The sequence below is a fragment of the Anolis carolinensis genome, chromosome 5, assembly GCF_035594765.1.
Source record: "Anolis carolinensis isolate JA03-04 chromosome 5, rAnoCar3.1.pri, whole genome shotgun sequence".
NCBI lineage: Eukaryota > Metazoa > Chordata > Lepidosauria > Squamata > Dactyloidae > Anolis > Anolis carolinensis.
This window is the reverse complement of record NC_085845.1, coordinates 160,701,688-160,716,861: the sequence shown is the minus strand read 5'-3', so window position 1 is coordinate 160,716,861 and position 15,174 is coordinate 160,701,688. Positions and strand designations below refer to the sequence as shown.

General features: G+C 36.8%; 1 protein-coding gene across 30 annotated transcripts in view; it reads left to right on the top strand.

The window, feature by feature from the left end:
- mgat4c (MGAT4 family member C) overlaps positions 1-15,174 on the top strand; it is a 432,147-nt gene that overhangs the window by 373,653 nt on the left and 43,320 nt on the right. For 22 of the 30 annotated variants that reach the window (XM_062982765.1, XM_062982773.1, XM_062982767.1 and 19 more), the window contains one exon: positions 2,208-2,266. The exons of 4 other annotated variants lie outside the window; for them this stretch is intronic. Coding sequence is in view for 8 of the 26 variants with exons in the window: in XM_062982787.1 (XP_062838857.1) it covers positions 2,246-2,266 (21 nt within the window). In the remaining 18 variants the exon portion in view is untranslated. Of the gene's footprint in view, positions 1-2,207; positions 2,267-3,297; positions 3,529-15,174 lie in introns of all 30 variants that reach the window. 4 more of the 30 variants (XM_062982769.1, XM_062982768.1, XM_062982784.1 and 1 more) reach the window with 1 other exon arrangement.

The following is a 15,174-nucleotide window of genomic DNA, read 5'->3' as shown; positions in this document are numbered from 1 at the left end:
ATTTTTCAAAGGGAGAAAATGGGTTTATATTTCATAACAGCAAAATGTCAGACTCCTCCTTTCCCACAATTTATATTAAAAGCCAAGGTTTTGTGGAAACAAATATTTCACATACACACACACACACACACACACAAATCAAAGTGCATCTTAATCATGTCCTGCAGTAAGAAAACCTGTAATGTCACATGTTATTGCATATGAGAATGAAATTGGTGTGCATTTACATCACTGTTTCTTCTTCTTAACATGTCTGCTTGACTGTTTTCCTGCTCTTCTGAAGACTTTATTATTACAATTTATTTTTCCTTGCCCATGATTGTAAATTTAATTTCCTCTGTCTTATGGTAGTTGTTCATATGCATTCATCCTTGGAACTCATCAATATGTTTTGTACGAATATTCCTATTTCAGCTTCTGTGGAGACAAAAAGTTTAACTGAACACTCCTTTCCCCCTATGTAACTCCTGCTCCCCCATTTTTTTTTTTTAAAAAAGGTTTCCATTCTTATTCTAGTTTGGTATCTTATGCTTTCTTGTTCATTACATAGTTCTTATTATCACTACTATCCCCATTTGATATGTGTGTGTGTAGATATTCTTCAGATTCTTACCTTCAGCTCTGACTGGGTATCTAAATCGAAATGGGCAGCACCAGATTGGTTTGAATGACATCCGATCATTTGACAAATTTCCAAACCAGATTCTGATCTGAATCTTGTGCTTGGGGCACATCCCTGGTAAATACTGAGCAGTTTCATAAAAAGGACAGAAACCCCTGTAGGTGCCTTGTCCAAGGATAAAAGGCTAAACAGAAGTCTCAGCAATCAATAATTACACACTGTATAAGTTGGGGAGTTAATACTGCTCACAAAACAAAGCCTTTTATCTTTCGTATTGGCAGTTCTGCACATCCCAGTCAGTAAAAGTAATTGGTGAACCAGAGCAGGAAGCAACACCTGCAGAGTGTGTACGTGCTTTTCCCCTTTTGATTTGCACTTAGACACTGAAAGTCAAGACACTTTCACCCATAATTTCCACAGCAGAAAATCAAATAAAAATGGAAGACAAAAATAGATAAATAGAAAGACTGATGCTTACTGCTCACCAGGAAAACACATCAGAGCAACAGGAAACAGATACTACCAGCTCTAGTTCAAAGTTTTGACAAGAACTCACAGAAAAGGAAGTTATATCTTCATCACCATTACTGTCTAGATTGAAGAAGTTGTTGCAAAGTCAAAGTAAGGATTTCAGTCTCAGCTTCATCACTTTCAAGTTACTGAATATGTTTTGAGCATACGTATATTTAAACACTGGATTTCCTGTCATGCCCCATAGAAGCTTTTAATGTTTTCTTTGTTGAGCCACAGTTGTCTCTTTATTTAGAATGGGTTTTGTTTCTTTTTGTATAGTTTTCTATGGGAGGAAACCCTAAGAAGACCCTGTCCCTTTAAGAACCCCACTCCAAAAGCAGAGCTTGTCATCCTCCTCAACAATTCTTTGCAGCTAGTCATACTGACTGTGCCAAGGGGTCTAGAAACTGTAATATCCTCCATGCCAAAGGTTGAGGAAACTAAGGGCCTTTCCACATAGCCATATAAACTAGACTATCAAGGCAGATAATCTACAATATCTGCTTTGATTTGGGTTATCTGAGTCTACACTGCCATATAATCCAGTTCAATGAGGATTTTATACAGCTGTGTAGAAGGGGCCTAAGTTTAAGACTTGGAGGAATAAGTTTGAAGTATTGAGGAATCAAGTCTACAGTTTGAAGAAGAAAAGAGACTTAAACAAGAGGTGTCGACAGAATTCAAATTCGGACAAAAGACACAGAAAAGAATCTAGAAAGAGGATCTCTTTGGAAGAAATCAAGAGAAATCCAGTTAAGTTCTAAGCTTCCATATGTTCCATCAAGTAATTGTTTGTTGCTCAGACCTTTGGAGGAGTTAGAGTGCTGGTTTTCAATACAATCAAATTCCTTTTTGTTTACTGTTACACCTTTTGTTGTGAATTTCCAACTCTGTTCTTGCTGGGAATAGGGCACCTGAAGAGAGCTAGCTTGGGGAACAGAACATTTCCTGTTCTTCCTAAAACTTCAAATCTGCAACCTTATTTTGTGTGGATTATTTGCATTTTTCTTCCTTCACAGGGTGTGATCTCATTTACTGTTCTAATGTAGCCATTTATGTCTTTTCCTTCCAGTCTAGCTGCAGAAATGGATCCTGTAGCAACATGGACAGATGGTGCATTTTAATTCATTAGTAAGTAATTATTTGGATGAAATGCGTTACAAAATGACACTAACCATATGAAGACAAACATTTTTTATGATCCATCTGCAATATATTCATTCCCCCTCCTGTGCCAAATTATTCATGTACTTAGTAGACTATTGCATTGCATGATAATTTGCATCAATGGTTTTGAGGGAAAACAGGAGGTATGATGTCTGATATGTCAGTTGTTTGTTCCTAAGCATTAATGCTTGTTGGTATTCAAAATAAAACCAATGTGGAAGAGAATACATTTGCCTCTTATGTATAAACTATTATTTGATTAAAGGTTTAATTACTCCTTTGGAATTGGCATACCATTTTCAACTTTGAGGGAAAATTCACCAGACAGATTTATAATCCAGAGGATGAGAGCAAATATCCACAACATCCTCACTGGAATCTTTGGTGAAGAATATGATTTATTACTGTAAGTTTTATATCATGTTACAATGTAAAATTTCAGCAACACACTGGGACTGATTGTTCTGCATTGAGAGGATAATCTTTTCTACAGTCAGCCCTCCACTTTCGCAGGTTTCACACTTGTGATTTTGATTATTCATAAATTTGCAACCTGCTACCTCGAGATTGGGAAGTGAGGGGGCTGTTTGGGAAGCATGCATGCCACGAGTCTCTGTTCCACTTGGTAATTCCTTTAGTTTCCCAGGTGAAACAGAGACTCATGGCACACAGGGAAGAGGAAGAGCTAACCCTGCACTGCTTCATTTATTTGGCAGATTTGGCTCCCCTCCATGTGTTCCACAAATATTAGTCCCACCAGGGCAAAGGAACAGGAACATATGCTACAAAGGAATAGGAAGATGAACTGGATTCCCAAGGATCTTGTTTCTCTTATTCTATTTTGCTGCATGTTACCGGCTTCCTCTTCCGTTCTGTAACAGAAGAGAGAAATACACACCATGGAGAAAGAACTAGGAAACCTCTCTCTCTTTTTTAGTGGAGGTTCTTATTTGCTATTGATCTGTTTTCACCTGTCTTGGACTAATATGTTGCAGGTGCATGGAACCTGAAACCAGCAGATGGTTTTTTAATTGAGTCAGAAGCTATTTGAGAACATACTGCAAGTCGCTTCTGGTGTGAGAGACTTAGCTATCTACAGAGACATTGCCCAGGGGATGCCCGGATATGTTACCATCCTGCTAAGAGGCTTCTCTCATGTCCTCACAAGCTAGAACTGACAGAAAGGAGCTCAACCCATCTCACAGATTCAAACCGGCAACCTTCAGGTCAGCAGTCCTGTCAGCACAAGGGTTTAACCCATTGTGCCACTGAGGCTCCCAACATGGCTCCCACCAATAGATGGTGTGTCAGACTCAGTTGGTGAAGTGACATCTTCTCTCAGGGCTCAGAGAATGTGATTTGCCCAAGATCCCCCAATTAGTTTTCATGTCTGAGATTCTAACTCTGGTCACCCAAAGTTTTGGTCTCCTAAAGTGCTAGTCCAACAACCAAAACACTAAATTATGCTAGTTCTTAGCATGTTTTATAGTGGTTTGGGTGTTGGACTAGAAAAATCAAAACATTAACTTGTAGTATGTGTGTATGTGTGTGTGTCAGTTATATATATTATATTATACACACACACACACACACACACACACAGGATGAGTATACTTTATTTGCAATGTTTGGGACCAGAAGTGGTTTGGATTTCAGATGTATTTTATTTTATTGGATTTTGGAATATTTGCATGCAAACAATAACATATTTTGTAGATGGGACCCAAAATGTATTTCTGTTTCACATACACCTTATGCACAAAACAATTTCATACACAATATTTGTAATAATTTTGTGCATGAAACAAACTTTGTATATATTGAACCATTAGGAAGCACAGAAATAAACATCCCAGTCATACATCCTAACATGTTTTCTTTGCCACTTAAAAGTATCAAACATTCCAGAAAGTTCTCTTTTGTACAGTTCTTATTTCATACTCATTCCTAAAACTCAGTGCACACTTACACTGATCAATTAGGTCAGTTAAAATTAGGCATAGAAGAAATGGTTTCAATGTGCGGATGATTAATTGATAATTCTGGAATCAGTCCGAGGCTTATACTAAAACATGCTGATGTGTTTCACTGGCATGCATAGTCTAGCCACTACATTTTCACACCAGCCTAAATTAAAAGACAAGTGTAGTTGGGACCACTACCATAGACAGTAGGAAATCTACCTCTGAGATTGTCAGAATGCTAATAAAATGTCCTGGTTGTGGTGTGCTGGCATAACCATTAGTGTACCTTCTCTTCAGCTTTTATGGTCTAGGCATAAAGTCTATTAACAGGAAACTATCTCAGGAACTATCATTATTGGGAAATGGTTCTTTTCAATATCTTTCAGAAGGATGTCATTTTTCAAAATGATAGCAATATAGAAAATCTAATATTGAGTCCTTGTGGAATAGGGCATTATCTCAATTACACTGTTGCAAATGAAATCGCAATCTGTTCTGCTATGTACAAATTAAAACATCGCGAACATGGTTTTCATTTATCCCTGAAGAGCTTATGAACTGATGATATATTGAAAGCCCTATGCAGTGAAGAGTGTCTAGGAAATGATATTTTGGATTCTAAAACAATATTGGACAAGATAGTGAGATTTTGAGTTGTCACTGGACGGATTTATTTCTATGTGTAATTAATCTGCTTAGAGCACAAATCGGTTTCATGGATAAGTTTTAGATTTTATTAGTTTTGAATTCCCTGGAACAGAAGCATGTTTGAGAAGATATGCCAAAGTAGACACCAACCATATTCAGGAAATATTAGCAGTATTTCAAATCACACAAACAAAGTGCTACTTCACTAGCAGAAAAAACCCACATCATAGTGCATGGAGTGAGACACAGGGCCCATCTACACAGTATCTAAACACAGAATTTCACTTATTAAAAAGTGGGGGGTGACTACATGACATTAGTGTTAAATTCGAACTGATTCACTGCAACATCCGAAAAACACAGGATAAAAAGCTTCCCCTTTATTCCAGCCAGAAAATGTACATATTCGCATCATTGCATATCCCTGTACTCACAAAAAACACACTATTTCCTTCCCTCCAACACATGCCTGCTTTTAAAAAACCCAAAACAGCTGATCAGCTGATTGGGCTGTGAAATAGATACACAGCTGATTCAAAGGAAGCATGAATTGAGAGCAATTAGAACTTTCTGAAACTCTTTATTTTAAACTGTATAATATTAAACAGAGCTTGAACAAACAATTAAGGGAAGGGAGAAATCCAGTGAGATTTTTTTTAAAATCACTATTATGTGCTGAACCTCATATGTGCACATGCAAATTTGCTTATATTTATATTAAGATATTTGCATGTGTGCATCTATGGTTCAACACATAACAGAGTGATTTTTTTAAAAAATACCCCTTCTGCCGGATGCCCCCCATTTGCCCTCCATCTTGTTCCAAGACAGAAGAGACCTGTGAGGAAGGCGGGGGAAGAAATCCTGGGACCCACAAGTCTGTGTGGGGACCTGCTCTCAAGTCCCAGGTTTTTTTTGTCCTCCCTCTTAAAGCCACTGTCTGGAAGCACTCAGAGAAGAGACACAGCAAGATTCAAAAGCATGTTGTATTTTTTTATTTTATTTATTTACATCATTTTTATCCCACCCTTCTCACCCGAAGGGACTCAGGGTGGCTTACAACAGTCGGCAAATTACATTGCCCAAAATACATTCAATAAAACAATGACATATTAATAAACAATAAAACAGTACCACATCAATTAAAACTCTAAGTAGATGTCAGGACCCAGGCTGCAGAGCACCAATAACCATGCGCAGAGGCCAGAATCTATCTAATATCTTTATTAAAGGAATATATAAAGTCAGTAAAAACAAGTGAAGAATATAGTTCAGTAGTAGACCTTTCAGGAAAGGTCAAATATAGTCCAGGAAAACAATGTCCAATATGAGATATTAAAGTCCAAAGTTATAATCCAATAACCGAAACACACACCTTGCCAAGCAAAGCGTGGGGAAATGACAGGGTCCCTTTAGTCCAATGGAGCTTGACAACAAAGGCTGGAAGCAAACTAGATGCTTGGCAAACAAGGCTTGATACGTGGCAACAAGAGGCAAGAAGCAAGAACGAGGTCCGTGGCAAGATCCGAGGACAAGGCAGGCTTGAAACTGGAACAAGGTCCGAGGGAACTGGAGTAGCGTAGTCCACACACAATCTACTCCCGAAGCTGACGAATTGACTCCGCAAGGATTCCTTTGCGGGCAAACACCTATATAGGATCTTGTTTTCCCGCCAAGGAACACTTTCTCTGGGGAACAAGAAACGAAACCTATACTGTGTCCAGATGCATGACTCCTTAAAGTTTCCCAAGGGAAGCAGACTTAATCAGCTAATTGTCTGGCAGCTATCCTGGTGCTCCGGCGAGTCGCCTCCCGAGCGCCTCTATCTTGATTATAATAATCCTGGCGAGAAAATGGGGGAGATTTCTGCTCAAGGCTTGTTTGGCTGACTTCTTGTGGGCAAACATCTTGCAGGTGCAAGGGCTCCAATTCTGGCTGAAACGGTGGGAAACCCAAGTTTTCCTCTTCATCTGCCTCAATAGTACCAGGAACGGGACTACATGGCCCATGAGTCATCACAGTAGACTCTATAAAACCATGAATTATAAAATTTAAAATGCATGTATAGTTAAATTCATCCACTAACACATGTTGTAGGCTATCTTCACTTTCTTTTGTATATTTAACATTTTTTGTTTGGAAAGCTGACCATGTAGAAGGACTGACATGTTTTTTTCAATTGTTTTAGCATCTTTTTACTGTCATTTAAAAACCATTATGAAAAAGAAACACACATTAACCAGGGCGTGTTAATGGTTGAGCCTAATTTGTATGTTTTAATAACCTGTAAGACTATTGAAGAAATTTCTGTGTATGTCTTTCCATTGTCCAGCACTGGAGCCTGTTTTGTTTTGTTTTGTTTTGTTCTTTTGTGAGGAGTATGGGGTTAAACTCCTGCATATGTGTGTGAAATTTGAAAAATACATATATTTCAACAATGAACAAAAACAAAAATATGTTTCCATTAAGAGATTTTTCTATCATCTAAAGCTAGTTCACTCTAATGAAATCATCTCTTCACTTGAGATGAACTTTGTTGATAATTCCAAATAGCAGCAGAAGCTTATAAATTTAAGTTTGGGAGTATGACCTCTTAAAGTTCACAGATATCAGCATGCATGGGAGCCCACTTCATTCGAATCATGCCCTTCACATCCATGAGTCAGAATCATCACAAATGTCATGGGTGCCAAGGCATACCTTAATAATTTGCATGTGTTCAAACTGCCAAATTCTTCTGCATAAGCAAAGAGTTATAATTAAGTGAGCCAAATTTTGCCATCTGTTTTTCCCCTAGGCTGCAGGGCACCTTAAAACCACACTTGAGCCCCAGAGTACAACCAAGCAAGCTGTTTATTGAAGATTATATGCAAGCAGTAGTAGTTCAAAGTTCAAAGATAATAAAATGGGGTTTAAATCCACAAGAACAAATTACTTGAGAATCTTGAAGCAAGAGTCTATAAAAGTCACTCAAAGAACAGAGTTCAAACAGTTAGTCCCAATAAAGATATCAAGATTAGTCCAGGCAAGATATCAAGGATTAGTACAAGGTACAGTATCAAACTGGAATGCAGGAGGCAAGATGGGAACACAGGGAATCAAACTGGAACACAAGAGGCATAACTCCAAGATTAGTTCAAGGTACAGGGATCAATGCTGGAACACAAGGCAAGGGTCTTGGCTGGAGCAGAAATCCAAACTGCAAGATTACTGGAACATCAACTGGATACACCAAAATCCACGGAAGCAAGGACAAGACTGGATCAAGAATCAAGGTACAAAGCTGCAGGAAATAACATGGAATCCACAGGAACAAGGAGCAGAGATCTCACTTTCTTGATTTAGCAAAGTTACCACCTCTTAATCTTTCAGAGAAAGCAGCCCTTCTTAAGGGAAGCCCAAGGTCTCTTCCCATGAGAAGCCTGCTCATTATTTCGTTTCAATAACAATTGGTTGCTGCATCTGAAACACACCCTTTCTCTCTTCTGCTGATTAATCACTCTTTCTGTCAAACTCATTAACATTATCACTTCCAGAACTAGAATGGCCATCTGGCAAAAGAAGGTCTGACCTTGACTCCTTTGAGGAATGTGGTTTAAGCTGCCTGCTTGAAACCATTATGTCCCTGGTCCCAGAATCCACTGGGACAAACTTTGGCTGCATAGGAACAGGAATCTCAGCCCAAATCCAGAGTCCTCTGACAAGCCAGGTGCAGGGACAATCACAGGCTGAACAGGCCCAACCTCAGGCTCACCTGACAGCTCAGATGGAGGCTGGGCTACAACACCATCTTTAGATGGGTAGAGTAGAAATGATGTAAAAACAAGTGTAAAATTTCTTTTAAATTAAAAGGAGCATTTTAGCATGGACTTTCATTGATATAAACCAACTTCTTTGGATGCAGTAGTTCATCATTATGATTACTAACCATAACTACAGTGGTTCAAGACCAAATGAAACCTAGTAAATGGAAAACCCCCACACATGCAAAGAAAATGATCTTAAAGGGCTCTTAAGCTGTGGTTTAACCTGACTGCTAGATGGCTAGCTGCGAGACTAAAAAAATGATACTAAAAGTATCCTAAGCCCTGGCTAGCTGGCTGCTGCTGCTGGCTGGCTGTGGTTGTCTAGACTGGTAGGCTAAAAGGATGGTGGAGGCATGCAGAAGCATTGGAGAACAGACCAAAATTAATTCTTGACACTCAATTGATCTCCCTTTCAGAATGACAAGAGAGGAGGCAGAATGGCTGCTGGCTGGCTGCTGCTGCAATTTAGGAGAAATGCCAACAGTTAGGGTTCTGCCTCCTCTCTTCCCCTCTCCCCCTCCCCCTCCCCCTCAGCCCTAATAGGCTGAAGAAAGCATGTGACAAAGTATGTTTGGCTGTGCCTCCCAGGAGAGTTTGCTTATGTTCAAAAACAAGCTGACTCAGGGAGACATATGAAAATTAATGAACTTCTGAAATTTTCTGAGATTGGTGTTTTGATTCATCTGCGTTCAGTCAGGGAGGAGGGGCTCAGGGTTCGTAAGTCGCATTGTAAGCACAAATTCACCAAAATATGTACGACTTACAATCCATGTATGAATGTGTGCACAGCTCTAATAGTCACTCATCCAAAAATGGACACAAGACTCAAGCAACTCTCAGTGCCCAAAGGCTGTTTTTTAAAGTTCCGGGAGGTTGTCCAAACCCTGAGATCCTGCAAACACATGAAAACTTCTAAACTGTTGAGACAAAGGGACTACGCAATCCCTAAGCTTATCTGGCAATTATTTTGTGTATATGTGTAAAGAAATGGTTTGGAGCCGGGTAGAAAGTTCTTGCTTATTAATCCTGCAAGTTTTGTAATATATCTTGGATCGTGTTATAGGTCTACCAAGAGTTAATCGCTTTCATATGGACACTATGTAAGTGGCAAACATGGCAAAGTTTAAAATTTTAAAACTATTAAGACCAGTAGTGGGTCCATATGGTTGAGCACTGTACATATGGAACATTGAAGACAACCCTTGGCTAAAGTTTGTGGAAGCATTTTAGAGGGGAAAATGTTTTTACAGAAACTTGGCGGAATTCCAGAGACATATAACTTTGTTCATGTGCTTCTTCCAGCATAATTGATTCTCTGCACAGAACGATATATCTATGAAGTCCAGGGCTCTCTAGGGAAATAATGTAAAATAGATTAAGAGATTCAGCATGAGAAAATTGGTTTCCACTGGCTATATTATTAATCTTTTTTTGAAAATAAGTTTTTCATTAAGACCTCTCATTGAATGCCCCGACAGAAGCTTCCTGATCAATAAAAGAATCCACACCCCCACCTCCAAAAAAATGGGGGCTATGAAAACTGACAAGTGGCTCTAGGTTAGTATTGAGATTTTAAAATTAGTTTATTTTTCTATGAAAAGCTATTGGGCAATGAGTTTTCATGAATTCCAAGCCACATAATAGAATATAAATCCCTTTCAAGAGTTTTCTGCATTCCATAGATGTTAAATGTAGAATATATTCAAATCTCTGTATATGTAATACCTATCAAGTATATTCCAGCAGCATCTCTTTAAGAATGCTAGGTTATATATACTAGACTTATTAAATGAATAAATATTAAATATATTGAAGAGAAATCACTTGATAATATACAATCAGATGGAGCATGATACAATTGCCTCAGGTTTTTTACAGTCAAGAAGAATATCATTGTAAAATGGATTTCACTGTCCCAAATGTGGAGTAAATGTATCATTACTGTAGAGAAACAAAAATATGAATCTGTTTTAAATATATCACAATCATTATAACATCTACAATTATTAGCAGTTCTCCAAGGTCTCCACCAGGCATCCTTTGTAACCCTCTTCCTCATGGAGGAAACCACTATTTGTGCTGAAAGCCACATCCTCAGGATCTTAGGAATTGAGCTGTGGTCAGTGATCGATAGCACAACAGTTTGAAGAGAGAAGGTCTCATCTTCTGTCTTATATGATCTTTTCTCTCCCTCATGGTCACTTGTTTTTTTCTTCTTTTATTCTTCCAATTTCACCCCTCCTATCTTTTTCCTTTCCTTTTTTTCTTGTCTTCTTGCTCTCTCCCTCCATCCCTTTTCCTTCCATTCTTGTCCAGGGAGGAAAGGTTTGAGCATGTTCTCCCCAGATAATATTTAGACTCAGAAAATATTATTATACTGGTATCAATAGAAGTTCTCATCCCTGAACAACCTGTTTGCTACATACAGTGTGGAGATTAGGGTAGCTGAAGGGATCAATCTATTTGGTTATTATTAAAAAGTCACCACTGTAAACCTTTGTGCAACTCAAAATTATCCAAGAGGATATCAAAATACTATGTTATGCAGCATGCACATTAGCCTATGGATGTAACCATTAATTTTAAGAAATGTACATACTGTTTGGGCATTTATCTTCCAATTGCAAGAATGTCTCTGAAAATTTTGCAGTTTTAAGGAATCTATAACTGCAGTTTTGGACCTGATCTGTGCAAAAATCATACATGGGGTTTTCTGCACAGGAGGCAACATTTTCTGTAAAGAAAATAATATTTCTGCAAAGATATAGTTTTCTTCATAGAAAACACTAGGGTTTTTTTGCATGTTAATGTTTCCTGACACTTAAGGAACATTTTGGAACCATTTTTGAATATTTATTCTATGTTTTCTATATATTTAACTTGTATACTGGAAGTAAAATGTTAATTCTGAAGAAAGAGATAGATATTGCAGAATCGTCATCTCTTTCTGATATAATTATTAGGGCTGTACTATTGATGAAAAAAATGTTTCAAAACTCAATACAAAATTAGGGGGCTGACATTTCATTTCAAAAGTATATTTTTATTATAGTAATTGCATAAGTGGAGAAACTTAAGAGGCTCCTTTTTTCTCATATCTACATCTATTGGGGTGAAACTTGCTACAATGGTAGAACACATTAACCCATCAAGTTTTGGATCATTTCACTTATTCACATATGTTTCAGGAATTTTCAAAGTTTTTTTTGTAAACATTTTTTTAAAAAACTACAAGGGCTATCTCCTTGAATTTTGTATATAATGACACAAGATAACAGGGGATCATTCCACCCAACTTTCAGAAATATTCATATGCCTACTGATTTTAGGAATTTTTAAAAAGTTTTGACAACATTTTTTATTTTTTTAAAAAAGCCACAACAGCTATCTCGTTGATTGTCTCTCATATTAACCAATAGAACTTCCATTTAGGGATTTCTTCTCAGCCTAGCACAGAAATTTATTTACTAGAAATATCAGTCAGTTCTCCTCTTTGCAGATTCAAACATTTATTGGAACTCTGGCTGGCTGCTGCTACGGAGGGACAAATCTCTCCCCTTTCTTGATTGGAGTTTTCTGATGCTGAGCAGAATTCTGGGAAATGTAGTTTAGAGAAAAGCCTTTTGAATTCTCTGGCATAGGGCTCCTTGCCTTCCCAAACAACATTTTTCCAGAATTCTGTGTTAAAATCTCAGGCTAGCTTCCTGTTCTGTGGTGATATACACAGCTATAGATTCTCATTGTGGTGTCAACTGAGGTTGAAACTGCTAGATATCAAGTAGTGTTTACAATAAATGATAACTTTACATGTAACACATTAAAATGTAGATATATTTGGCATGTTCACATCTCAAGAGGCTGAAAGAAACGATTTCTTGCAGAGCCTATTGTAATCTAATACTATTTGTGTTACATACTACAGTTCATTTTTATATCATAGTTTTTTGTTCTGTGTTCAAAACATGAACTTATGGCCACACCTTGAAGGCCTTTTTTCAGACTATAATTCTCCATCTTTGATTGATTATACTAGTGGATTAAGTGGAATATTCCATATAACCAAGCATAGAATCTGACTGCTATCATTCTAAAAGGTTATAGTACAATTTTGAAGCAAATGTTTGAAAAACTTTAACAAGGTGTTTTGAAGATCCATCTTGGAATTACTGGTTTTTTAGGCATGATACTTTAAATGTTTTATACCCCTGGAATAAAGATAGAATACAAGCTGACACAGGCACACTGTGATCAATGAAAGGTAAATCCATTAAAATGTCAGATGAAAACATGTATACAAAGACAATTAAAAATGACAAAGTTGAGTGTTTTTTTTTCTAAAGAACAACAAAATTTCAAGCTGTGTAAAGCAGTCTGAACTCAAAAAAGCTCATAGACTTGGAAGGATCGGCAACACAAGGAAAGTCAATGGGACATTGTTCTGTCTAGACTGAGTGTGCCTTGGCTGTATAAAAAAGCAAAACTTCACATGCTGGATGTAAAGTTGCACGGTAAATTAAAATGCATAGAATAAAATGAACTAAAAATCATACATGCTGTGGAGCCAGAACAAAGAGGAGGAACCAGGAAGACAGTTCCATCTTGTCTCCTGTGCCATTAGTTGAGGGCCCTTTCCCCCAGTAACATGCTATGCATATATATATATATATATATATATATATATATATATATATATATATAAAATATACAATATAATATACAATATATAATTATATATTTTATATGCATATAAGATTGATAATAATATTATAATGTAATACAATATAATCTTGCATGTAACATTAATAATAATATTACAATATAGTGGTATAATACAATATAGTAATATATAATGTTAATATTGTGCTATCCAATTAATATAATATATTATATGTACATATAATTTGTAAGCCGCTCTGAGTCCCATTCAGGGTGAGAAGGGCAGGATATAAATGTAGTAAATAAAAACAAGAAACATAATGCATGCCCATATGGTGTCCAAACCAAAAATGGAGAAGGAATATCTCATTTAAGATAGCCCATTCACACCGGACCAAAATGGCAACACTTCCCTTGAAAATAAAGCAGGAATGTATTTCTTTCCTAATTTTGTTCTTATGCAATAAATATTTTAGAATTTTTTTTATTTTTTTTCTTTGTTGCTAGAAAGCAATGCATCTTCAAAAACTATCTGCAGATCTAGACTTACTCTTTGCAAAATATTCACATGGTACTTTTATGCAAATAAATTTTCTGCACAGGTAATAGCAACTCCTGCACATAAATATTTTTTCTTCTTCACAGAAAATGCTGTGATCTCAAACTTATTCTGCATACAATTCACATAGGAATTTTTCTTCAAAGAAAGCATATTCTGTGGAAATAGCACTTTCCGCATGAAAAACAATTGTGCACAGAAATATATTGTGCAGAAACATGGTGTTGACTGCAAAAAAATAGTACAAATTTGGTGCAGAATGAGGCCTAAATTGCAAAAGTACCATTAGTTCAGGATTATTCTTGGCAGAATTTTTCAATATTCAATAAATACCTTTTCCCAAATATTTTTTTTATTCTTTCCATCCCTAAATTCAAGAAAATCTGCATCATGACTTGAACTGTGCTTCCAGTATGACATAACTGGTGACCTCATATGAAGACTAGAATATCCCCCTTCCTTTTGCAATTACCTAGTAGATTTCGAAGCACAATGCCATTTGTTTAGCAGGGAAAAGCCAGCTGATTTTTCTTTTTTAAAAAATGGCACTTATGAATTTATTGTCTCTCATTGTGTAATTGAAGGGAGATGTGGTTTAACCTTATAGATATATTTTCTTCATGGTTCTTGTTTTTACTTCTATATTTTTACAGTGTAATACATTATTGGGGTATTTTACAAAAATAAGAGGAAAGAGTCTTCTAATTGAAATTGTGAATATGATGGTGATCATGATGCAGGATATCCTTTTTCCCTCCCTGACGTTTTGAATGCTGAAATATCATTCCCAATTACCAAGGTCCCCAGGAAATGCATTTCTCCTAGGCAGTTGAATACTTATTAAAAGAAGAAAGAATAGGGAACTTCCCAAGAGACTTTCCTGTTGCCTACAGCATAAAATTTGAGAACATGACTGAGCAGAATATTGGAGTTATTTTCTTTTTTCTGAGGAAATAGCTTGCAAAAGCGGTGGTCACTTCAAATCATACTCTTCACCAGTCACTAGTATATCTTCTTCTACAAACCATTTCCAAGTTCTGCATCAACATATGTAAATTTATTCAACTGACTTTCCATTAATATTGCTCTGTATCTAATACTGAACACTTTCAAGCTTTACTTATACCATTATAAATACTGAGTTTTGAGTATGTTATACCCTGAATAAGTAGTATGCAAAAAAGATATTTGAGGCTTAAAGGACTAAACTATAAGTAGTGCAATAGAATCATATGGATA